This window comes from Takifugu flavidus, chromosome 14 (genome assembly GCF_003711565.1).
Source record: "Takifugu flavidus isolate HTHZ2018 chromosome 14, ASM371156v2, whole genome shotgun sequence".
Lineage (NCBI taxonomy): Eukaryota > Metazoa > Chordata > Actinopteri > Tetraodontiformes > Tetraodontidae > Takifugu > Takifugu flavidus.
In genome coordinates, this window is record NC_079533.1 from 907,367 (window position 1) to 932,162 (window position 24,796).

The 24,796-nt window shown below is 54.9% G+C and overlaps 1 protein-coding gene across 3 annotated transcripts in view; it reads right to left on the bottom strand.

Annotated features, from left to right (window-relative positions):
- The window catches only part of uvrag (UV radiation resistance associated gene), a 53,679-nt gene that overhangs the window by 21,242 nt on the left and 7,641 nt on the right, over window positions 1–24,796 (bottom strand). For all 3 annotated transcript variants that reach the window (XM_057055625.1, XM_057055624.1, XM_057055626.1), the window contains exons 7-13: window positions 24,191–24,296; window positions 20,319–20,445; window positions 17,821–17,905; window positions 15,944–16,031; window positions 15,592–15,652; window positions 12,253–12,418; window positions 4,358–4,433 (exon numbers count right to left, since the gene is read on the bottom strand). In XM_057055625.1, the coding sequence (XP_056911605.1) occupies window positions 4,358–4,433; window positions 12,253–12,418; window positions 15,592–15,652; window positions 15,944–16,031; window positions 17,821–17,905; window positions 20,319–20,445; window positions 24,191–24,296 (709 nt within the window). The remainder of the gene's footprint in view (window positions 1–4,357; window positions 4,434–12,252; window positions 12,419–15,591; window positions 15,653–15,943; window positions 16,032–17,820; window positions 17,906–20,318; window positions 20,446–24,190; window positions 24,297–24,796) is intronic.

Genomic DNA, 24,796 nt, shown 5'->3' on the forward strand with positions numbered 1-24,796 from the left:
ACGTACGAACCACAAACAGTGGAAACTCAATGAAACCACGTGGAGTGTTTTGCTGTTTGGAGGAATTCTGCTAAACACAAGAGGCGTCATGGCACCCATGGTGGCACGCGCCACGCTGCCGCGCTGCCACGCGCCACGCTGCCTTACTGCCATGCTGCCACACTGCCACGCTACCTTACTGCCACGCTGCCTTACTGCCACGCTGCCACACTGCCTCACTGCCTCACTGCCACGCAGCCACGCTGCCTCACTGCCACGCTGCCGCGCTGCCACGCTGCCATGCTGCCACACTGCCACGCTGCCATGCTGCCTCACTGCCACGCGCTGCCACGCTGCCACACTGCCACGCTGCCTCACTGCCACACTGCCACGCTGCCATGCTGCCTCACTGCCTCGCTGCCACACTGCCACGCTGCCACGCTGCCATGCTGCCTCACTGCCACGCTGCCACACTGCCTCACTACCTTACTGCCACGCTACCCTACTGCCACGCTGCCTCACTGCCTCACTGCCACACTGCCACGCTGCCTCACTGCCTCGCTGCCACACTGCCACGCTGCCACACTGCCACGCTGCCATGCTGCCTCGCTGCCACGCGCTGCCACGCTGCCTCACTGCCTCGCTGCCACACTGCCACGCTGCCTCACTGCCTCGCTGCCACACTGCCACGCTGCCATGCTGCCTCACTGCCACGCTGCCACACTACCTTACTGCCACGCTACCTTACTGCCACGCTGCCTTACTGCCACGCTGCCTTACTGCCACGCGCTGCCACGCTACCTTACTGCCACGCTACCTTACTGCCACGTGCTGCCACGCTACCTTACTGCCACGCACTGCCACGCTACCTTACTGCCACGCGCTGCCACGCTACCTTACTGCCACGCTACCTTACTGCCACGCTACCTTACTGCCACGCGCTGCCACGCTACCTTACTGCCACGCGCTACCTTACTGCCACGCGCTGCCTCACTGCCACGCGCTACCTTACTGCCACGCGCTGCCTCACTGCCACGCGCTACCTTACTGCCACGCGCTGCCACGCTACCTTACTGCCACGCTACCTTACTGCCACGCTACCTTACTGCCACGCGCTGCCACGCTACCTTACTGCCACGCGCTACCTTACTGCCACGCGCTGCCTCACTGCCACGCGCTGCCTCGCTGCCACGCTACCTTACTGCCACGCGCTGCCTCACTGCCACGCGCTACCTTACTGCCACGCGCTGCCTCACTGCCACGCGCTACCTTACTGCCACGCGCTGCCTCACTGCCACGCTGCCTCACTGCCACGCTGCCCCTGCTTCCAGGATCCCATCTCGGGACCCTGTTCTCCCGCCCTGGTGGTCCAGGCTCTGGGCTGGTTTCTGGGGTGTGGGCCCTGCCTGCTGCACCTGCACTGGTCCTTGGCTAGAGTTGGCTAGAGGTTAGAGGCAGAAGTCCAATCAAGTAATGGAGCCGTTCTGAAATGGTTTGGTACATATAAGAGCGAGCATTTTCAGTGGGAGGAGCACCTCCAGAGGGAGGAGCATCTTCAGAGGGAGGAGCATCTTCAGAGGGAGGAGCATCTTCAGTGGGAGGGGCATCTTCAGTGGGAGGGGCACCTTCAGTGGGAGGAGCACCAGTGTTGCCCAGCAGACACAGTCTTAATTACCAGCACCGAGTGGCTTCGCTGCTTTGGATCCATCCCCATATTGGCCACTGAGCCACCTGACGCTACACAGCTACCAGCTAGTGTTAGCCGTGGCGCACGGCAACATGTGGTCACTGTGAATCTTGAATCTTGGTTCCTGCTCCATCCTGCCTGATGCTAACCCACAGCTAATCGTGACGCGGCTATCTGCCACCTTGACTGGGAACGAAGAAAGGCTGTTTTAGCCAAGTCAACCCAGTGAAGCTATCGTCAGCTAACGTTGTGCTTTAGAACAAACGCAGCTAAACTAACTTTGAGAAGCTCTCAGCCTCTGGGGGGTGTTAGCTCCTAGCAGCCCCTGACCTCATGACATGAGACCTAATAAAAGCAAACTTTTGCCTTTGCCACATCAAAGCGGCGTAGAGCGCTGTGGCCCTGATCCTGAACTCAAGTGCCTGGATCACTTTCAAACACGGCCACAGAGGGAAATTTAAGATGTCCAACTAATGCAACCCACTCGGCTCAGAGCCGCCAGCCAGCAGTTCAGTCTGCCCTAAAACCAGAACTCTGAACCAGAACCAGAACCAGACAGCAAAGTAGCTAACTAATAAAGTCTGACTCAAGCGAAGATGATTCGAGATAAGAGGAGGAGATCAAAACCATGTCAGGAAAAAGAGTCGAGACTCTCTCCAACCAGGAGAGCAGAGCAGCTGAGGAGGACGGAGCTGGAGGTGAAAGGTGCTTCTCAGGTGCTTCACCTGCTGCTCCCAGCAGAGGAGAGGCAGCGCTGAGTGGTGACACAGGTGCCTCAGAAAGAGCCGCTGCAGGTAGCTCGTGTTCAGTCCCAGGTTCTCTCCCGGGTGGGCAGAGGAGCTGGTTCCTTAGGAGGTTCCTTATGTCAGCGGTGCTGCTGTGTTCCAGATGTGTCTCCTCTGCTTCAGCTGCCATGGACCTCAGGAGATCACTTCAACTGTTTAAAGTGAGCCACCTGCTCGTCTCTACAGGCTCACCACGTCCCTCCTTAGGAGGAATTAGGACAGGAATGTAGGGCCCGCTAAGTGTCCTGGGGAGGAACTCATTAGATAGAAGCGAATAAAGTGGAAGAGGTCAAGAGTTCAGGCCTCTCTGAAGGGTTATTTATAGAGGAGACGGTCAGATAACAGGGAAAAGAGTTCATCCGTGCACAAACGTGCACACGCACGTCAACGCTAAAGCCTCCGAATGCGAAGGGCGGCGTGTGTGTGTGTTTGACCGTGTGTGTGTGTGAGCGGCACCACTGGAACCTGCTCATTTGGCTGTAATAATGTTGCTGCCACCATCAGGGAGGAACAGGGAGGGTTGGGGTTTCATCTGGGGGGGGGCACACTGCTATGGTACAGAGGGGTCAATCAAAAACAGGAAGTTGTTCTTTAGAATGCTCTACAGGCATCCACGTCTCCCTCGCCCCCCCAGCTCTCACTCCTGCTCCACACTGGTGTCTGCAGCATTGCCCCAACAGCCCCCCCAACACCCCCGAACAGCCTCGTCTCCTCCACTAAACACACACCAAAAGGGATGACAAGATTTCAGAAAAAGCACAGTGGAATTTATTATTGATGAAAAGTAAAAGTAAAGCTAGCTGTAAAGTAGCAAAGGTAGCTGTTAAGTAGTAAAGGTAGCTGTTAAGTAGTAAAGGTAGCTGTAAAGTAATAACGTTACCTGTAAAGTAGCAAAGGTAGCTGTAAAGTAATAAGCTAGCTGTTAAGTAGTAAAGGTAACTGTAAAGTAATGAAGCTAGCTGTTAAGTAGTAAAGGTAACTGTAAAGTAATGAAGCTACCTGTAAAGTAGCAAAGGTAACTGTAAAGTAATAAAGCTAGCTGTAAAGTAGCAATGGCAGCTGTAAAGTAGCAATGGTCGCTGTAAAGTAGCAATGGTAGCTGTAAAGTAGTAAAGGCAGCTGTTAAGTAGTAAAGATAGCTGTAACGTAATAAAGCTAGCTGTTAAGTAGTAAAGGTAACTGTTAAGTAATGAAGCTACCTGTAAAGTAGCAAAGGTAGCTGTAAAGTAATAAAGCTAGCTGTTAAGTAGTAAAGGTAACTGTAAAGTAATGAAGCTACCTGCAAAGTAGCAAAAGAAGCTGTAAAGTAATAAAGCTAGCTGTAAAGTAGCAAAGCTAGCTGTAAAGTAGCAAAGCTAGCCATGCTCTCCAATGCAATCATTAGACACACAAAAGACAAAAGGCTGCTGCTCGTGGTTTTGATTTTCTCGGTATGCGGCTAAGAGTCACAGTATGGAGTCAAATGTTATTTGAGAAGAAACTAATGGTGGCGTGACAAATCCAGCTGGATCAAGAGAATCTAGGCAATATTGAATCCATGTTTAGCACTTTCTCTCCAGGACAGATGTGCAGTCTCTATGCTAGCAGACGTTGCATTGATGAGTGTTTACCACAAGGCGTTAGCCTGATGTGTGGGCTAAAGCCGACACGGCTAGAATCAGCACACACGAGGGGCTCGAATGAACAGCACAGGCCTCAGCTGTTCCCTCTGTTCGTGCTAGCTGCTCCCTGAATCAATACCCCTGGTCCTACTCATACCCAACCCTTTCAAGGAATAATAAACAAGATGGTCCAGACCACTTCGTGCCTAAAGGGATTAAAAAGCCTTTTGATGGGGTGGGAGGAACAACTTAGCGTAGCATAGCGTGTGTCTTCATGGACCCGACAGTCCTGTTACAGCTCTTACCTGGGCGATGTTCTTGTTGAGCAGGTAGACTCCATATTCAAAATGGAACCGTTCTCCTCTGGAGTACAAAGGGAATCTGGAGAAAGACAAGAACCACATTAGACGGATGGTCCATCCTCAGGAGGACAGGAGGACAAGAGGACAGGACTCAGGTCGGTGCACCTGCAGTTTGCAGTAGTAGGGGGTTTAGAGGGTTTAGGGGGTCAGGCCCTCCCCCCCACCAGGGCGGATCTGTTTTACTTGGTTGTGGCTGTTGTGGGGCCGCACTGGCTGACCTTTTATGTTACACCTCATGGATCCATAAGGAGGTTAGCCAGTGGGCTAGCAGCCTCAGCGCCGCGGCGTGTTCCCGCCCTACTCGGCCCGGTGGCACAGGCCACCTTGGTATCTGGGGCTGCTGCTCCTGCGTCGGCTGGATGCCGATATCGGACCAGCTGACGCAGGAGTGTAAACAGACTTCCAGTTCTGGTCTTCCAGACCCGGGACTCAAGGCCAGTTAGACTCATAGCAAATGGCACAGGCCAAAGGGTGGTTCGAGTGTTTCCATGGCAACGTCTCCAGTCACAGTCCAGCTCAGTGAACTTTCAACCTCCAAAGACCAGAAGAGACCAGTAAAGGCCCTTATCCTGGGGGGTCAACGCCGCCTTGCCTGAATGTTCCGGGGTCGCAGGCCAGCGTGGAGGTTGAGGAGCTCATGGTTGTCCACTCTGATGAGGACGTGCAGCTGGTGAACATCCACTTGTGTGTCATGTAAATGTGTGTGTGACAGTAGGTGTGACGTGTGTGTGTGTGTGTGTGTGTGTGGGGGGGGGGTCCCTCACCGTTCTAGTCAGGCCTGTTCCTAACGCCATTTGAAAGGTGTGAGGCCCGTACCTCCCCTCTTACCTTGACCTCCAGGGGCCTTTAGCAATAGGAACTGCTGACAGCAAAGCCCCCTCAGCCATCCCATAATACCTGCAGCCTCCCGGAGGTCAAACTGTGGCCCGGCTCAGTCAGTGTCACGTTAACATTAGCACGTTAGCGCCCTGTTCTGAATCCACTCACCTTGAGTCACAGTCTGGTGCTAATGAGGCTAATGAGGCTAATGAGGCTAACGGGTAAGGCAGTGACGGCATGAAGCCTCCTAGTGGTCAACAGAGGAACCAAATATTCAGGTGCTTTTAGCTTAGCTCAGGAACATCAACGCAGTTCTGCCTCTTCAATGAGATGTTCCAACCACCCAGGAAGTCCACCAAACTTGGTGCTGCTCCTCTCTGCTCTCAGTTAGCTGCTCGTTAGCACTGGGTACCGAGCAGAAAAGACATTTACAGGATGAGAGCAGTAATATCTCCAGATTGCTCCACATGTGGCTTTAAACCCTCACATGCAGCACTTTGGACCGTCACTCATGTGGTTCCAGGTCCACCAGCAGCTCTGCAGCTCTCAGGGGGGCAATAACAGATTTAGCTGAATTCAACAGGCTTTAGCTGGACCAGGCCCTGAACAGGCCCAGGTTGAGGACCAGGCCCTGAACAGGCCCAGGTTGAGGAACAGGCCGAGGACCAGGCCCTGAACAGGCCCAGGTTGAGGACCAGGCCCTGAACAGGCCCAGGTTGAGGAACAGGCCGAGGACCAGGCCCTGAACAGGCCCAGGTTGAGGACCAGGCCCTGAACAGGCCCAGGTTGAGGACCAGGCCCTGAACAGGCCCAGGTTGAGGAACAGGCCGAGGACCAGGACCAGGACCAGGCCCAGACCCATGCCCAGGCCCAGGCCCAGGACTCTAACCCGTCCTTCCACTAACACTTGAAGCTGCACCGGATCGTACGGTACACATCCAGAAATCGGTAACTTTGGATCAGCTATTAAAATAAAATGGAGAAATAGTTTTCATGCAAAAAGGAAAAAACTGAAATTCCTTCAGACAAATGACTTTTTCAGGCACTGCTTCATGGTCCTGTTCTGGTCTCAATCAGACGCTGAACATCTGGATTGCATCTCCCCCAGTTCTCCCCAGTTCTCCCCCATACAATCACGAACACCGGAGCTGCACTCACCACAGGACCCAATGTGGACACAACATGTTTCAGAACACTGATTTTAGCGAACACATCTGACCAGAGCGGAGAAAAGGCCAACGCACACAAACAGACCCGTCCTCCTCAACACGTTCCTTTCAAACAACCTGACAGGGACAGTGTCAAGCTCCGGCCCGGTGGCGAGGCGGCCACCACCGGGCCGGAGCAGCAGGAGGGGAAATCCAGCAGCAGGATTCTCTGGCGATCAAAGGCAACTGAAGCAATGTCAAAACTATGGACTCCATCCCATCATTATTACACGTGGCGGTGTGGTGCCGCCCCCGATGGTCGCTACTCTTACCATGTCCCTCACTCATGACAGGAGGAGGTCTCCTGCACACACCCAAGACTCCACCAGGGGGTGTTCGGCCGGGTCAAACCACTGGAATCCACCCAGGCCGTTTAGACGGTTGGGTCAGTTTCAGCCAGTTAAGACTTGAGGAGAACATTTGAAGTACGGACCAAACCAGAGTATCGCCATCGCTAGTTTGGAGCCTTTCTGGTCAAACACTCGATGTTTACATGCTGAATCTGGATCACCCTCGAGAGACGAGCAGGTCCTACCCTGCAGATACGTGTCCTCACTATTGTCAGGACTGTATCCAGGACTGGACCACTGATGCACTGTGTAAACAACCATATGGACTCAGAACCAGTATATCCCTACAGCACATTCTCCACTGGCCAGCACTCAGACGTGGGGTTCCCCAAGGATCACTGCCGGGGCCGTAACATTTAGCCTATAAACAAGAATATTGGGGTCCGAAATCCTGAAAGTTGTTTTCTTTCAGATGACAAAGTTGCTCGGCTGTGGGGAGAACCTGAGGGATCCGCTGGGACACCAATCTGAGGAGCCGTTGGATTCACATCATCACTAAATCCAGCAAAACTACCAAGAAACTAACTCCAACAGAAAAGTCAGGATCAGGAGCTGGATCATAAATGATGCTGGCCCCTCTGGCACTGCTACAGCAGCAGCAGCAGCTACAGCTACAGCAGCAGCTACAGCAGCAGCTACAGCAGCAGCTACAGCAGCAGCTACAACAACAGCTACAGCAGCAGCAGCTACAGCAGCTACAGCAGTAGCAGCAGCAGCTACAGCAGCAGCTACAGCAGCAGCTACAACAACAGCTACAGCAGCAGCAGCAGCAGCTACAGCAGCTACAGCAGTAGCAGCAGCAGCAGCTACAGCAGCAGCAGCAGCTACAGCAGCAGCAGCTACAGCAGCAGCAGCAACAGCAGCTACAGCAGCAGCAGCAGCAGCTACAGCAGCTACAGCAGCAGCAGCACAGCAACAGCAGCAGCTACAGCAGCAGCAGCTACAGCAGCAGCAGCAGCAGCTACAGCTACAGCAGCTACAGCAGCAGCAGCAGCAACAGCAGCAGCAGCAACAGCAGCAGCAGCAGCAACAGCTGCAGCAGCTACAGATGTTATTTGAAGCTCCTTGAAATCAAAGAATGATAATAACCCAGAGCTGAAACCTACCACAGACCTGGTTGGACCTGGGATTAAAACAAGACTTTGTGCAGGACTAACCCACCTCCCTTATCACCTCCTGGTGCCTGTTTACGACACTTCAATGACCCTTTTTGTTCAGTTTCAGAGCTTCTCTAGCTGTTTTCCATCTCCAAACACCTCATTTGTTGCTTTTCAGGAGCCTGCTGGGACGCTGACTGAGCCAGACCCAGATCTAACCCTAGCTCTGGCTCTGTCCCTGACCCAGAGCCAGACCGAACCCTGGTCCTGACCTAAACCCAGACCTAACCCTAACCCTAACCCTAACCCTAGCCCTGTCCCTGACAAGACCCTGGCCCCGGCCCCAGCCCCGGCCCTACCATAATGAGCTTATTTATCTTCCCCATGTGGTCTGCATCTTCTCTCCCAACCATTCATCTGCTTCCTGCCTCTAGAATCCAAAAGAACAGGACATCAAAACAAATTTGCCTTCCAGAAGCCTAAAAGTCAACACATCATCAACACAACAGTTGATGTTCTGGCTAAAAGGGTTTCATAGAAAACACAAAGTTCTGAATTAGCACTGCAAGATGTTTGGCCAGACCAGAAATGGAGCAAACAATGGCTGCTGCAGGGATTTGAGTGTGAGCGTGAGCGTGAGCATAACTGAGTGTGAGCATAACTGAGTGTGAGTGTGAGTGTGAGCATAACTGAGTGTGGTGTGGGTGTGAGTGTGAGTGTGGTGTGAGGATGAGTGTGAGTGTGGTGTGAGGATGAGGGTGAGTGTGGTGTGAGTGTGTTGTGAGGGTGAGGGTGGTGTGAGTGTGAGTGTGTTGTGAATGTGGTGTGAGTGTGAGTGTGAGTGTGGTGTGAGTGTGAGTGTGAGTGTGAGTGTGAGTGTGAGTGTGAGTGTGAGTGTGGTGTGAGTGTGTTGTGAATGCGGTGTGAGTGTGAGTGCGGTGTGAGTGTGAATGCGGTGTGAGTGTGAGTGCGGTGTGAGTGTGGTGTGAATGTGGTGTGAATGTGGTGTGAGTGTGGTGTGAGTGTGGTGTGAGTGTGGTGTGAGTGTGGTGTGAGGGTGAGTGTGGTGTGAGGGTGAGGGTGAGTGTGTTGTGAATGTGGTGTGAGTGTGGTGTGAGGGTGAGTGTGGTGTGGGGTGAGTGTGGTGTGCGTGTGGTGTGCCTGTGTGTGTGAGTGTGAGGGTGCTGTGTTGTGCGGGTGCGGGTGAGTGTGGTTGCGTGTGCGGGTGCGTGTGGTGTGCGTGTGGTGTGCGTGTGGGGTTCGGGTGCGGGTGCGGGTGGTGTGCGTGTTGTGTGCTGTGCGTGTTGTGTGCGGGTGCGTGTGGTGTCGTGTGCGTGTGCGGGTGGGTGTGGTGTGCGGGTGCGTGTGGTGTGCGTTGGTGTGCGGGTGCTGTGTGGTAGCGTGTGCGTGTGCGGGTGCGTTGTGCGGGTGCTTGTGGTCTGCGTGTGCGGGTGCGGGTGCGTGTGGTGTGCGTGTGGTGTTGTTGTGCGTGTGCGGGTGCGTGTGCGGGTGCGTGTGGTGTGCGTGTGCGGGTGCGTGTGCGGGTGCGTGTGGTGTGCGTGTGGAGTGTGTGCGGGTGCGTGTGGTGTGCGTGTGCGTGGTGTGCGTGTGGTGTGCGTGTGCGGGTGCGTGTGGGGTGCGTGTGGTGTGCCTGTGGTGTGGTGTCGGGTGAGTGTGGTGTGACGGTGGCGTGGCCTGCGTGTGGTGTGAGGGTGCGTGTGGTGTGAGGGTGCGTGTGGTGTGCGTGTGCGGGTGCGTGTGCGTGTGGTGTGCGTGTGGTGTGAGTGTGGTGTGAGGGTGAGTGTGACTGAGTGTGGTGTGAGGGTGAGTGTGGTTGCGGGTGCGTGTGGTGTCGGGTGAGTGTGGTGTGCGGGTGCGTGTGCGGGTGAGTGGTGCGTGGTGTGAGTGTGGTGTGAGTGTGAGGGTGAGGGTGAGTGTGAGGGTGAGTGTGGTGTGCGTGTGCGGGTGCGTGTGGTGTGCGTGTGCGGGTGCGTGTGGTGTGCGTGTGCGGGTGCGTGTGGTGTGCGTGTGCGTGTGCGTGTGCGGGTGCGTGTTGTGTGCGTGTGCGTGTGCGGGTGCGTGTGGTGTGCGTGTGCGGGTGCGGGTGGTGTGCGTGTGCGTGTGCGTGTGCGGGTGCGTGTGGTGTGCGTGTGCGGGTGCGGGTGGTGTGCGTGTGCGTGTGCGTGTGCGGTGCGTGTGCGGGTGTGTGCGGTGAGTGTGAGGGTGAGTGTGAGGGTGAGTGTGAGGGTGTGTGAGATTTGGAGCAGCCTTTGTTCTGTGTGAACAGAGGAAATTCTAGAACTCCAACAGAAACTGTCCAGACGTGCACACGCCACATCCAATAAGGGAGAAAATCCCCAAATATGCAGTGGTGCAGGGCCCCTGGGTGGGAGCAGAGGACGCCAGCGTGCTCGGCATCCTGCACACATCTTCTTGGTCTTTACTCTGCAGCGGGACCTTGTGCACCCTGTCACCATTAACGCCGTGTAGAGACGTTGGTGCGCCACAGCCTGCTGCCAGGTTCATCAAGAGGTGAATAAGTGCTCAACAACATCTAAAAGCCTCAAGGCCTGGGTGTCAGCACCGGTTCCTCCGGCCCACCTCTCCTGTTTCCAGCCACCTCCAGGATGTGAACATCTAGAGACCACATCTGGCAGCAAATCCAACCACCCCTGTATAGTGCCCAGGTAGTCAGAGGCTACACACGATTCAATTCATACAAAGACACAGCTGGTTGGGGTTCAGTGCCTTGCTCAAGGGCACCGTGAGCTCTGTCAGTGCTTTAAACACACGCTCACACACACACACACCCCCAACAGTATCGGCGAGGCTGATCCCATCAATGAGCTGACGGTCAACGTCGGCGTATCACATCCCTACTAAAAGACCCCACAGAACTGGTAGCTAGCTGAAGCTAAGGGCAGCTAACGGATGCTAGGAGGAGCCGGCTGAAGCTCAGGTATGAGGGGAGGCAGGTTCAGAAACAAACACGCAACTTCTAAAGGTCAGCAGCCGCTGCGCTGCCTCCCTAGCATATCATTGTGAGGAGCTATTACAGCAGGGAATTTTTTATGCTAATTTAATGCATAGTTACCGAAGAATAACAGCTCCAAACAGTAATTTCAGGTATTGGGCCATTTTCTGATTATGGTGTCTGACCTAATCAGGAATGACACCAAACGCTCTGCAGCTGCTCCAGGCGAGTTCCGACTTTTTCTCTCTTTGCCAACATATTCAAATGATCGAAATCGTAAAGTTATAAGAGCCCCAGATGTTTGTACTGCGACTGTTATTTACTCCATAAAACTTCTTGACACCAAAGGGAAGTAAAAAGGGGGAAGTTGCTACCAAACCAATGTGTGCAGGACCAGAGCGGAGATGGAAGCAGCCTTTCATGCAGCCACCAGGACAGGTTCTGAAGCCCACATTTGGACAAGCTTCTGCTTGATCTGTGCACGTGTGGAATGCAACCAGGCATGAAGGATGAAAAAGCCACCACTGGAATGGAGAATAAAGTAAATACCAGCCAACGGAACCTACGCAGAGGCCAATATTGACTTTTTACCCTCTTAAAGACGGTGTGATGCAAGAACTCTTGAGAAAACTGGCTGACCACAGGAAAAATTCAGGACCTGTTGTTGTAGAGCTGCTCTTGCCCTCAGCAAAGCTACCGTTAGCTGCTCTTGCCCTCAGCAAAGCTAGCGTTAGCTGCTCTTGCCCTCAGCGCAGCTACCGTTAGCTGCTCCTGCCCTCAGCAAAGCTAGCGTTAGCTGCTCTTGCTCTCAGCGCAGCTAGCGTTAGCTGCTCTTGCCCTCAGCGCAGCTACCGTTAGCTGCTCTTGCTCTCAGCGCAGCTACCGTTAGCTGCTCTTACTCTCAGCAAAGCTACCGTTAGCTGCTCTTGCCCTCACCGCAGCTACCGTTAGCTGCTCTTGCTCTCAGCAAAGCTACCGTTAGCTGCTCTTGCCCTCACCGCAGCTACCGTTAGCTGCTCATAGCGTTAGCGCCTTTCACTGGCGGTGAGAACAGTGAAACTGGGAAATTGCTCTCAGCGTGTTCCGCACAAGAGTGTGTGGGTTTATTTTAGCATTTTCCTGATAATAACCTTGTGGTTGAGATGTTTGATAAATAAAATCTTTTTCACGTGGGAACTCTTCGGCCAGTCCAACTATTTACACAGAAGAACAAACAAATCAAGGTTTCACCTAAAACTACCTAAAGTGCTGCAGGCTGGAAACCCCCGTCCACGTCCACGTGTGGTTGCTGGTGCCATGGTGGTATTAGGAGGAGCCGTTCCTTCCAAAGCCACCACTTGATCCTAATTAATAATCCTAATTAGCGTTAGCTTGGCCGTCACAAACTTACTCTCGCTCCTTCTCGCTCAGCCTGTCTGTGATGGTGTCCTTGATGGAGGATCGGGAACCCTTGTGCATCACGGGATACCTGAGAGGGATCTGCAGGAAGCACGAGATCATCAGGACCAGGTGGGACGTGTAACCCAGAGCGACAGCCACACTCCCATCATCCTTTGCTGCAGGACAAAAACAATGAAAAAAGGGAAAGTTGTGAGAGGAAGGCAGAGATGCGTTTCATCCAAAGGTCAAAGGTCAACAACAAGACACCGTCCCAGGTTGCCTGAATGTCTGGGAACCACCTTCCTTCTCTGCTGGAGTGGCCACTCACGCGTGGCTGCTGGACCCACACTGGACCCGTATTTACACCAGCATCAGGGGCTGAGATAAGAGATCAGCAGTCTCATCCACATCAAAGTAAACCGACCCGGACGGACTTCCTGCTCCAGGCGTTGGAGCAGCTGTGAACATCCGAGACCACCACCAAAATGAGGTGGAACTCAAGCGGATCGTGTCAGACGCGCCTCACTCACCTCCTGGAGCTGATTAACAGCTGAAGCTGAGCTGTGCTAATTGCGCTAGCTCGTTAGCTAATTAACAAAGCTCGTTTACAGGAGCCAGGATTACAGGATTCCACCTTTGCTGGATAAACCACCACAAGACCCCTTGGACAGTCACACAGAAAGCCTGGAGGCGTGTGTGTGCCGCCTGTAGGCGTGTGTGTGCCCTGTGTGTGCCGTGTGTGTGCCGCCTGTGTGTGCCCTGTGTGTGTGCTGCGTGTGTGCCGCCTGTAGGCGTGTGTGTGCCGCCTGTAGGCGTGTGTGCCGCCTGTGTGTGCCGTGTGTGTGTGCTGCGTGTGTGTGCCGCCTGTAGGCGTGTGTGTGCCGCCTGTAGGCGTGTGTGCCGCCTGTGTGTGCCGTGTGTGTGTGCTGCGTGTGTGTGCCGCCTGTAGGCGTGTGTGCCGCCTGTGTGTGCCGTGTGTGTGTGCCGCCTGTTTCTGTAGGCACCTCACACACGTCAGCCTCTAAACTCTAGATGGCTCAGCGCTCCGTAAAGCGGTGGTTTGCTCCCGCTGACTCAGGGTTTCTCCCCAACGCGTTCTTCTTCTCTGCTCCATTTAACGTAATCGCTCAGAATATTGCAGCCACATATTTGAAAGTCTTTTGGTTCCAACGAGCCCAGACACAAAAATATGGGTCATTTCTGAGTGGAGGCACTAAGCTCTGCATACGAGTGGGTTCTGTGCTGTGCTGTGTAGTGATGTGTGTGTGTGTGTGTGTGTGTGTGAGAACAACCAGCTCAGAATGCACCCACACGTGGTGAGAGTGGCGGCGAGCTGGCGGAAGGTCCCGAGGAGCGCCGCGCTACCTAACGGCCGTTTGGCCACATGTGAAGAAGTGAACATGTGAAAACATCCAAAATGTTTGGATGTTTCCTCACTTCACGACCTTTACTTGATGTTTCTGACAGCTTAGCTAACGCAGCTGGGGCCTCACCTGTGCTCTTTGTTGGGCGTCTCTCGTGTGTCTCTCGTGTGTCTGTCGTGTGTTTTCTGTGTTTGTCGTGTTTTCCGTGTGTCTGTCGTGTGTTTGTCGTGTTTTCCGTGTGTCTGTCGTGTGTTTTCCGTGTGTCTGTCGTGTGTTTTCTGTGTCTGTCGTGTTTTCCGTGTGTCTGTCGTGTGTTTTCCGTGTGTCTGTCGTGTGTTTTCCGTGTGTCTGTCGTGTGTTTTCTGTGTCTGTCGTGTTTTCCGTGTGTCTGTCGTGTGTTTTCCGTGTGTCTGTCGTGTGTTTTCCGTGTGTCTGTCGTGTTTTCCATGTGTCTGTCGTGTTTTCCGTGTGTCTGTCGTGTGTCTGTCGTGTGTTGTCGTGTTTTCCGTGTGTCTGTCGTGTGTTTTCCGTGTGTCTGTCGTGTGTTTTCCGTGTGTCTGTCGTGTGTTTTCTGTGTCTGTCGTGTTTTCCGTGTGTCTGTCGTGTGTTTTCCGTGTGTCTGTCGTGTGTTTTCTGTGTCTGTCGTGTTTTCCGTGTGTCTGTCGTGTTTTCCGTGTGTCTGTCGTGTGTTTGTCGTGTTTTCCGTGTGTCTGTCGTGTGTTTTCCGTGTGTCTGTCGTGGGTTTTCTGTGTCTGTCGTGTTTTCCGTGTGTCTGTCGTGTGTTTTCCGTGTGTCTGTCGTGTGTTTTCCGTGTGTCTGTTGTGTGTTTTCCGTGTGTCTGTCGTGTGTCTGTCGTGTGTTTTCCGTGTGTCTGTTGTGTGTTTTCCGTGTGTCTGTTGTGTGTCTGTCGTGTGTCTGTCGTGCGCTGTCTCGGCCTGGGTGGAGCTGGGACCTTTGGGCTGGTCCAACACTGGGAGGAGAAACCTGAGCTTTATCCCACCTGGACACGTTGGTGGCGACTGTGATGCGTCTGAGTAACGTGCTGGTCGGGGGTGTAAATCAGCGGACCCCCCCCCTCCCCCTCCGTGAGCCCAGAAGGCCTCCAACAGAGCTCTCCTCCTGGTCTCCTGGGCCACCTTTGGAGCTCCTCCACGGCTCTGCTTCCCTGAGAGCGTTCCCGTTGGCACAGACGTGGCTCCACATCACATGATGGGATGTTTAGAGTTCTCCGTTTAGGTGTTTATTCGTCTCCTCTCCAAGCCTTTTTATAACTTGGTTGAAGCTAATGTCATTTAGCCTTTTATCTCCTCTAAAGGTCTGCAGAGAGCTTCTGGATGCTATTAGATGCTGGAATAATCCAGCAACAGGTCACCGGATGGATAGAATCCCAAAACCACCTGAGGGGAAGTGGCAGAGGTGGACGTCTCCTCAGCTCGTCAGAGCTGACAGGAAAGGTTTAGTTTCATTTAAAGAGCTAAATAGGCTCAACAAAGTGCTTCCCTTTTCCTCTTTCACCTGAAGAGGATTAGGGCTCAACCAACCCTGACCCTGGTCTCTAATGGGGAACATCCTCCCCTGGAGGCCTGTTGAGACCAACTCACATGCATCCAGACGGATCTGGACTTGATCAGACTTTTCCTGGGACAGACCTCACACAAATGATAACAGGGGTCAGTCATGGGCTAAACCAGAAGAAGATGCAACCGCCACCTCCGCATTGGCTTCCTGCACCCTTATAGGCAGGAGGTCGCAGAAGGTCTCATAAACACACACACACACACACAGATACTGAGACACACACACACACACAGACACACACACTGAGACACACACACCGAGACACACACACAGACTTATAGGCAGAAGGTTGCAGAAGGTCTCATAAACACACACACACACACACACAGACAGACACAGAGAGACACACACACACACAGAGACACAGAGACACACACACACACACACACTCTTTTGGAGCATATTACCTTGAAAGTCTTCAGAGTTTGGCAGCTTCACGCCACAGATGACGTAATCCGCCTGATTGGTCTGTGGATGATAAGGACAGGCTTTGCATTAACATAACCAGACTTGTGGGGACCGACAACGCTGTCAGGGCTGCTCCGTGTCCACTGGTGCTAGTAGTTACCGCTTCCTTTGTATGACATGTTCCAAAATGTCAAACAGTCACGCAGAAATAGCGTCCCACTAAAACCGCTCTGCAACTATGTGTATCCTGCGTGCAGGATCAAAGCCCCTCGTTTGACACCAGATAATTCTTTGCAGTTGGCTGCCGACAGAAACGTGTTGTGCAGGACCGGACGGGTAGCCCGGACTCACCACATCAATGGGATAGATGTAGGAGAGCTCGTAGAGGAGCTGACGACAGCGGAAGGTGAGCTGGGCATTAGCCTTGAGGAACTGCTCCCTGCGAGACAGAGAGGACAGAGGTGAGACATTCCAAGGCGCCGCTGGCACACCCTCAAAGTGGAGCTGGGCACCCTCAAAGTGGAGCTGGGGAGAGCAGAGGCAGAAGAACGCCAGAGGTCTGCTCCTCCACCAGTGTGCAGGGCAGAGAAGAAAGAGTGTTTATTAGCAGCACCACTTTTATCTCCATCTCCATCATCAAAGGTAGCATCCCGGGAGGGCACTGTAAGCTGTCCCTCGTGGCATTTAAGCATGCGGAGACCCCTACGCCCCCCCCCCCCCCTGCTGAAGAAATGAGCCAACAAATCAAATCTGACAAAAGCTGGAGCGCTCAGCCAAGAACGTGGCCCGAACGTCATAAAAGAGAAGAGATCCAGCTTGAACTGCGTAGTTCAGATGATGCGGACTGACCTGGAGATAAAGGAGAGCTCTGTCACACACGCTACATGGGTCCAGCTAAATGCTAACGCTCTAATGGGCTCCAGAGCTCTGGGCAGGGCTGGAACAGATGGATCTGGTCCATCACACGGAGATAGCCGAGGTGAACTTGGCGCGCTTGACTCTTCACAATAGGAAAGGCTGAGCTCTCTGGGAGCAACAACAGTGGTTAGATGGTTCTGGCTCGGAGTCCTCGGGGGACCGGGGTGCTCAGCGCTCTCTCGGGGTCGTTCGCCCTGCCGCGGCCAGGCAGCAGGGACGGGCTCCAGCTGAGAAGGTGGATGATCATCTGGTGGGATTCTGATGTTTATTCTATATTATGGGAGACAGGTTCAGGCCCGACGACCTTTAACTAGCTAATATCTCCAAAGGTTGTGCTATCCATGAATAAAAGGCTGTTTAATCAAGTTGCTGTTAATCATCTCAAGGTTTCACGATGCTCCACTCATATCTACAGTCTGGTCCAGCTTTGGGGAGGGCAGTGAGGCCTCGGGTTCCTGCGGCGAGCTGACGGTGGGGGGGCACCATCTGGTCTCCTGCTGCTGCTGCAGCCCGTCTTCTCCAAGGTTCCACCTGCTGGGTGTTCTTCATTCCGTGGTTATTAGAGTTCCTGCTGCCTCTCCATCATCTGAACCAGGCTGTCGTTCTCCCCTGACCCCATCTCCATCCAACCAACCGCTGGTATCCTCCCTGTTTGGGACCATTGTCTGGAGACCCTGGAGGTGGACATCCCAGAGGCTCAGCAGCTTCTGACCCACTCAGACCCGCCGGGCTGGCACCAACAACCAGGCCTCAGAGCCTGAATGAGCCGTGATCAGCGGCTCAGACCAGAACCTGAAGAGGTGGAGCTGCTAAAGTGGCACCTTTAAGAGTGTGTGTTCAGCATTAGGAGGCATTAAGGTGTGGCACACACACACACATGCAGCCACTGGACGTGTGGGGACATTTCCTTCAGATAATAAACCCAGAACCTTTTTAAAACAGGGCCGTTTCCAAGCAGCAGATGCGAGGCAGATGTGCAAATGTCCGTGTTCATTTCCTGCTCGCCGTCCGTCCCGGCCCGCCGTGGCCAACAGAGACGGCGCTCGCTGTTCCTGGAATACCGATTCAGCCCGGGACCGCTCAGGCTAACGTAAGTGTTTCCAGGGTCGGCTCCTCGGTACCGGCATCAGCTCCCCACAGAGCCGGGGGGGAGATGAGAACACCAACAACTGTGGCACAGGCTCAGACGGGGGGGGGGGGGGGGGGCAGGTCTCTGGACACGATCACCTCCACAGCCCCCACTCCCGTCTGCCCCCCTCCTCTGTGTGCTGCTACAAATGCTGCCCGTGCTAATTACAGGTCCAACAAACCTCTTGGCGGCGCATTCCTTCTGTATCTGGGACAGGGCTTCGTTCTCCTCCTTCAGGCTCTGGTACTGAGCGGAGAAGGCTTCCCCTGGCAGAGACAGAGAGAGCAGAGAGGAAATGATCAGGTGTGTGCGGCCAGGTGCTCCCCTGGCTCCGCTCCAGCACACAGCACCATCAAACAGCCCTGTGATCCAGCACAGAACGTTTCCTTTTCACACCACAGAACCCAAACACGCTTGTTCCAGCGGCAGGATCCGGGACCGTAAACACAGATGACGGCCGGTAAATAAAATCACACACATTTGATGAATGCGATTGGCAAAGCCACGTGAGCGCCACGCAGCCACAAACAGCCCATAATTTGGGCTTGGAAAAGAATGCGTGTTCTCGCAGCCTCATAAACGAGGGCCGACCTACACCGAAGCTCGAGATAATAAACTGCGTTCACATCTCGTTAGCAACGTTTTTGAAATAACTGGCAGCTTTTCCCCACCAAACAGAGCATCCCATCATTGAAATAAGGCCGTTTAAAACTAAACATGCTTGATCACTTCAAAGACGGCGCATGGATTCAAGGCTGGACGAAGACATCCCCCCCCCCACTAAGTGGAAAAGCACCTGTTTTCCTTTATTGTGGGAGCAAACATGCGCTCAGAAACATGTGAGGCGCTGTGAGGAGACGCACACATTACATAAAGAGGCCTGACGTCTCAATAACTTAAAGGCTTCTCCGTCCAGACCCTCACAAGCATCAAAGGGACGTCACTGCTGTCCGCTTTCATCTTTTCCACCGGTTCCACTTGAACTGTCACCGGGACAGAAGAGATGGAGGAAATCAACGACTCCACCATCTCCATCAGAGACAGATGAGAGGGAGCGCCAGGCGCTCCGAGGGCACCGAAGCGTGAGGCCCTCCAACGCCACCCTTCCTTTATTGGACGCCCAAAGCCGTTAAATCTGCTCAGCCTGGCCTCAGCCCGTCATCCAGTTCATCCCAGAATACTGAAGCCCAGAGAGACAGAAGGGCCTGTACGGACGGACAGATAGACGTCGCTGAAGGGCGTTGGAGCCCTGTTTATTGTGGCAGCCGAGCCAATGGCGTCACGGCTAAAGGTGCGATGCTGTAAAAGAGCTCTAATAATGATGACTTCAATATGAGACCTTCCAGGCACCCAAAGCTCCGTATCGAAGCCGCTTTGGTCACACTCCAGAGCTCGGCGGGGATATTTATTAGTGGAGGCCTCGCCTGCATCACAGATGGAGAGACGTTGCCGAGGACAACACATGCCATTCAAAGAGCTGATTCATGTCGTCCGTGATAGGAGAGGTAGAAAATGAGAGCAAGCCAAGCAGCAAGAGGAAAGGCTTAAAGGAGATCAGAGGAAGCAAAGAAGCAGCCGTGCTGGTGTGTGTTAATGTCTGTGTGTGTGTGTGTGTGTGTGTGTGTGTGTGTGTAGCACCAGCAGGAAGCAGAGCCTTACTCAAGGCTACAGTTTCAGTGGCATTCGTGGAATTCTCCGGCTCACTGGGATCGTTCTCGTGCTGCATTAGCGTTAGCATTAGCGTTAGCATTGGGCACGTGAACCTTCTGCTCCTGTTATCTGCCTGTCGTGCGTGCGTGCAGACGTTCACCTGCAGACCCATGAGCCTGTGTTTGGGGTTTGCGGGCCCCTTGTTTGGAGAGAGGCCCAGTTTCCTGAGAATAACAGGCTGATAAGTGTTATTTCCTAATGGTGCCTTTTGACCACGTGAGAGACGAGAAGAGCTCACGTTCACGAGCGTGACGAAGACTGAAGATTAGCAGTTTGAGCGAGATGCCCTGAGGATACGCTGCACAAGAAAATCCACGGATACGAGTTAAAGCGGCTGCCAAGTCTTTGGAAGCAAAGCCCGAGGTCACGTTAGCGTGTCGACCACGAGCAGACGCACCGTGAGCTGGTCAGAGATGACGCTGTTAAAGCACTAAAGCAAACACATCTACACCAAGTCACACACACTGTAATGCCAAGTGTGTGTGTGGGTGAGAGAGAGAGAGAGAGAGAGAGAGAGAGAGAGCATCTGGCGCGACTCTTCTCACCAATCAGCGTTCTATCGGAATCGGCGCCCTCTCACAAGCGGCTGTTTGGGCCTTTTGAGTTACGACTTTACAGGAAAGCAAACAACCCTTGAGCTGGAACGGGTCGAACTCAGCAAAAGAGAGAGCCACAAATGAAAGAGGGAGCCATAAAACAGCCTCTGCTGATCCCTTGCAGCCCTGCCTTTGGTTCTGCAGCTCAGCCGTGGCCCCAAAGGCAGAGGCAGCGGTTCCTCAGGAGAGCACATGGGCTGCATTAGGACTGGCATTCCTGCTTAGAACACAGTAGCAGCATCACAGCACCCTGCTGCAGCACCCTGGCCATGCTGGCTGTGATCAAACACACACATTTAGTGACTCTTCACATGCAACAAGGGCTCTGACCTGCATCAGAGCAGGACCAGGACAGGACAGGGAGAGGATTTACCTTTCCTCTGGAGCTGAGTCCTCTCCTTCTGCCGCAGCTCCATTTCCCGGCCGAGCGCCTTCCTCTGCCGCTGCAGCTCGCTCCGCATCATGGCGATACGCAGCAGCATGGCCTCGCGCTCCTTCTTCTGTTGCCAGCACACGCAGGGTGAGACATGAGGAGAGCACAGCCATCGTCATCATCCAGCGTGAGAGGGACTCAATAGGAGAATTATTAACCTTCCAAGCCTACAGTTAGCGAAGGGACGCTAGAAGGTAAAAAGGCTTCGCGGAGGCTAAAGGTCACGATCCTGCGGCAGCAGACGAGGCCACCCAATAGAGGAAAAACAATAAAGAACAGTTCAGGGCTGCCATGTTCCGCGTACACGCCCAAACCCAGACTGGCCATTAGCAGCTCCCACCTATCAATTAGCGTGCATGCTAGGGAAGACCAGGCAACACCCGCCCACATCCATAAACCGGTGACGTAGATGGTTAAAGTCGCTGGTTTAGTTACGATGCACCTCAACTTCCGATGAGTGAAGCCAAAGTTTCCAACGCAGCGCCTACAGGGACGCCTCCGCTCGGGCCCCTCAAAGGCGAACAGGACATTTCAGAGGTTACGTGGCCTTTGACCCTGAACGCACGGGGTCGGTTGCGGCCTCGGGGCAACAAGGAGCAAAGAAAGGTGCACGTGCGGAGGAGTCTGAGGAAGGAATGTGCGCGAGCGGCATCTCCCAAATACCCTTAGATAGTGATCACGGGACGGATCAAAGCAAGCGCAGGTTCGGGACATCAAAGAGTGTGACACATGTAGGCAGGAGGGGAGATAACGCCACCATCGCTCCACCTTATCGCGCGAGGATGTTTTTTCGCTGCGTTCTGGCTTTGGCACGAAGGATCCGACACTTTCGCCGTGCGCTGCGGACCAGCGGTCCCAGTGCTGCTGCGGAGCGCACGTGCAACCGCAGCCTTAACGGGCCTATTGTGCTCCCACGGAACATCAAGCAGCGGCGGGTCAGCTGAGTAAATAGGCAGTGTTCATGGTGGGGGGCAAGAACGGGGTGTGGGCGAGGCTGTGAGGAGGACGTGCCCTCCACCCCGTGATTGATGCTGCTGGGACGTAGGCTGAGGACTGGACAGGCCTCACAGAGACACAATAGTCCATTTAGAACCAGGCTACCGAGGAGGGGACGAGGATTATGTGGTTTAATAGCTGATAAGATTTGGGACAAGGGATTTAAGAAATGTTCCAGCGAGGGAGGGGGGAAGTATCAAAGCCAGGTCTGTGAAAGAGCCTTTGTGGTGACAGAGCGGAGCCCCGGCGTTCTGAGGGAAGTCACGGGGAGGCGATCTAAGAGGAGGGAAGGACAGCTGTGTCATCAGCAAATTGGGTGATTTATGAACAAACGGAACCTTTAGATTCATTAGGGAGCCCTGAGCAGACAGGACGCAGAGGTCTCCCACCCACCCCCGGCCGGCTTTAACCCCGCCCGACGCTACCTGAACTGGACTTGAGACTGGCCCAAGTACGGCAGAGCAGCACAGCCGACAGGACGCGTTTCATGTTTACAATAAAGCCGGGACCTGAGACGGGCTTTCACAGCCGTGCGGCTCCAAACATGTTAGCGATGCGTCTGTGTGGTGCTCACGGGGGGTATAAAGCTAGAAGGAAGCCAAAGTGGAGAGGAGCCAAACTAAAGTAGCAGCGGAAGCCCTCCGTGCTGGTGCCCGGGGCTAACGGGCTAACGGGCTAACGGACTAACGGGCTGGACTCTCCAGCAGGCCTCCTCTGATTTCTGCTGTGTGCTAAATACCTCACAGCATTGGGTGTTAGTCTAGAAACAATCGCTGCTGCTCATTAGCTAGGGAGCCAGGAGGAGGTGGGGAGGTGGACTCACCCGGCCGGTGCTGCTCATTAGCTAGGGAGCCAGGAGGAGGTGGGGAGGTGGACTCACCCGGCCGGTGCTGCTCATTAGCTAGGGAGCCAGGAGGAGGTGGGGAGGTGGACTCACCCGGCCGGTGCTGCTCATTAGCTAGGGAGCCAGGAGGAGTGGGGAGGTGGACTCACCCGGCCGGTGCTGCTCATTAGCTAGGAGCCAGGAGGAGGTGGGGAGGTGGACTCACCCGGCCGGTGCTGCTCATTAGCTAGGGAGCCAGGAGGAGGTGGGGAGGTGGACTCACCCGGCCGGTGCTGCTCATTAGCTAGGGAGCCAGGAGATAGGTGGGGAGGTGGACTCACCCGGCCGGTGCTGCTCATTAGCTAGGGAGCCAGGAGGAGGTGGGGAGGTGGACTCACCCGGCCGGTGCTGCTCATTAGCTAGGGAGCCAGGAGATAGGTGGGGAGGTGGACTCACCCGGCCGGTGCTGCTCATTAGCTAGGGAGCCAGGAGGAGGTGTGGAGGTGGACTCACCCGGCCGGTGCTGCTCATTAGCTAGGGAGCCAGGAGGAGGTTGGGAGGTGGACTCACCCGGCCGGTGCTGCTCATTAGCTAGGGAGCCAGGAGGAGTGGGGAGGTGGACTCACCCGGCCGGTGCTGCTCATTAGCTAGGGAGCCAGGAGGAGGTGGGGGGGTGGACTCACCCGGCCGGTTGCTGCTCATTAGCTAGGGAGCCAGGAGGAGGTGGGGAGGTGGACTCACCCGGCCGGTGCTGCTCATTAGCTAGGGAGCCAGGAGGAGGGGGGAGGTGGACTCACCCGGCCGGTGCTGCTCATTAGCTAGGGAGCCAGGAGGAGGTGGGGAGGTGGACTCACCCGGCCGGTGCTGCTCATTAGCTAGGGAGCCAGGAGATAGGTGGGGAGGTGGACTCACCCGGCCGGTGCTGCTCATTAGCTAGGGAGCCAGGAGATAGGTGGGGAGGTGGACTCACCCGGCCGGTGCTGCTCATTAGCTAGGGAGCCAGGAGGAGGGTGGAGGTGGACTCACCCGGCCGGTGCTGCTCATTAGCTAGGGAGCCAGGAGATAGGTGGGGAGGTGGACTCACCCGGCCGGTGCTGCTCATTAGCTAGGGAGCCAGGAGGAGGTGTGGAGGTGGACTCACCGGCCGGTGCTGCTCATTAGCTAGGGAGCCAGGAGGAGGTTGGGAGGTGGACTCACCCGGCCGGTGCTGCTCATTAGCTAGGGAGCCAGGAGGAGGTGGGGAGGGGGTGGACTCACCCGGCCGGTGCTGCTCATTAGCTAGGGAGCCAGGAGGAGGTGGGGAGGTGGACTCACCCGGCCGGTGCTGCTCATTAGCTAGGGAGCCAGGAGGAGGTGTGGAGGTGGACTCACCGGCCGGTGCTGCTCATTAGCTAGGGAGCCAGGAGGAGGTGGGGAGGTGGACTCACACCGGCCGGTGCTGCTCATTAGCTAGGGAGCCAGGAGGAGGTGGGGAGGTGGACTCACCCGGCGGTGCTGCTCATTAGCTAGGGAGCCAGGAGGAGGTGGGGAGGGGACTCACCCGGCCGGTGCTGCTCATTAGCTAGGGAGCCAGGAGGAGGTGTGGAGGTGGACTCACCCGGCCGGTGCTGCTCATTAGCTAGGGAGCCAGGAGGAGGTCGGGAGGTGGACTCACACGGCCGTGCTGCTCATTAGCTAGGGAGCCAGGAGGAGGTGGGGAGGTGGACTCACCCGGCCGGTGCTGCTCATTAGCTAGGGAGCCAGGAGGAGGTGGGGAGGTGGACTCACCCGGCCGGTGCTGCTCATTAGCTAGGGAGCCAGGAGGAGGTGGGGAGGTGGACTCACCCGGCCGGTGCTGCTCATTAGCTAGGGAGCCAGGAGGAGGTGGGGAGGTGGACTCACCCGGCCGGTGCTGCTCATTAGCTAGGGAGCCAGGAGGAGGGGGGAGGTGGACTCACCGGCCGGTGCTGCTCATTAGCTAGGGAGCCAGGAGGAGGTGGGGAGGTGGACTCACCCGGCCGGTGCACGTGGCTGTCGTCAGCAGCTTCTCCTCGATCTCCTTCCCAATTTTCTGCACCGTGACTTGGGTCTGCTTGATGGCTCGTTGTGCTGTGTGGAGTCTGCAGACGTGAGGGGACACAAAGACTCTTCAGGACAATCAGGGTGATATGTGGTCCATTAGTGGATCTCTTAGTGGATCTCTTAGTGGATAAATGAGTGGATCCATGAGTGGATCCCTTAGTGGATCCATGAGTGGAGAGGAACTGACAGAGCTGAGAGACACTGACAGAGCTGAGAGGAACTGACAGAGCTGAGAGACACTGACAGAGCTGAGAGGAACTGACAGAGCTGAGAGGAACTGACAGAACTGAGAGGAACTGACGGAGCTGAGAGGAACTGACAGAGCTGAGAGGAACTGACAGAACTGAGAGGAACTGACAGAGCTGAGAGACACTGACAGAGCTGAGAGACACTGACAGAGCTGAGAGGAACTGACAGAGCTGAGAGGAACTGACAGAGCTGAGAGGAACTGACAGAGCTGAGAGGAACTGACAGAGCTGAGAGACACTGACAGAGCTGAGAGACACTGACAGAGCTGAGAGGAACTGACAGAGCTGAG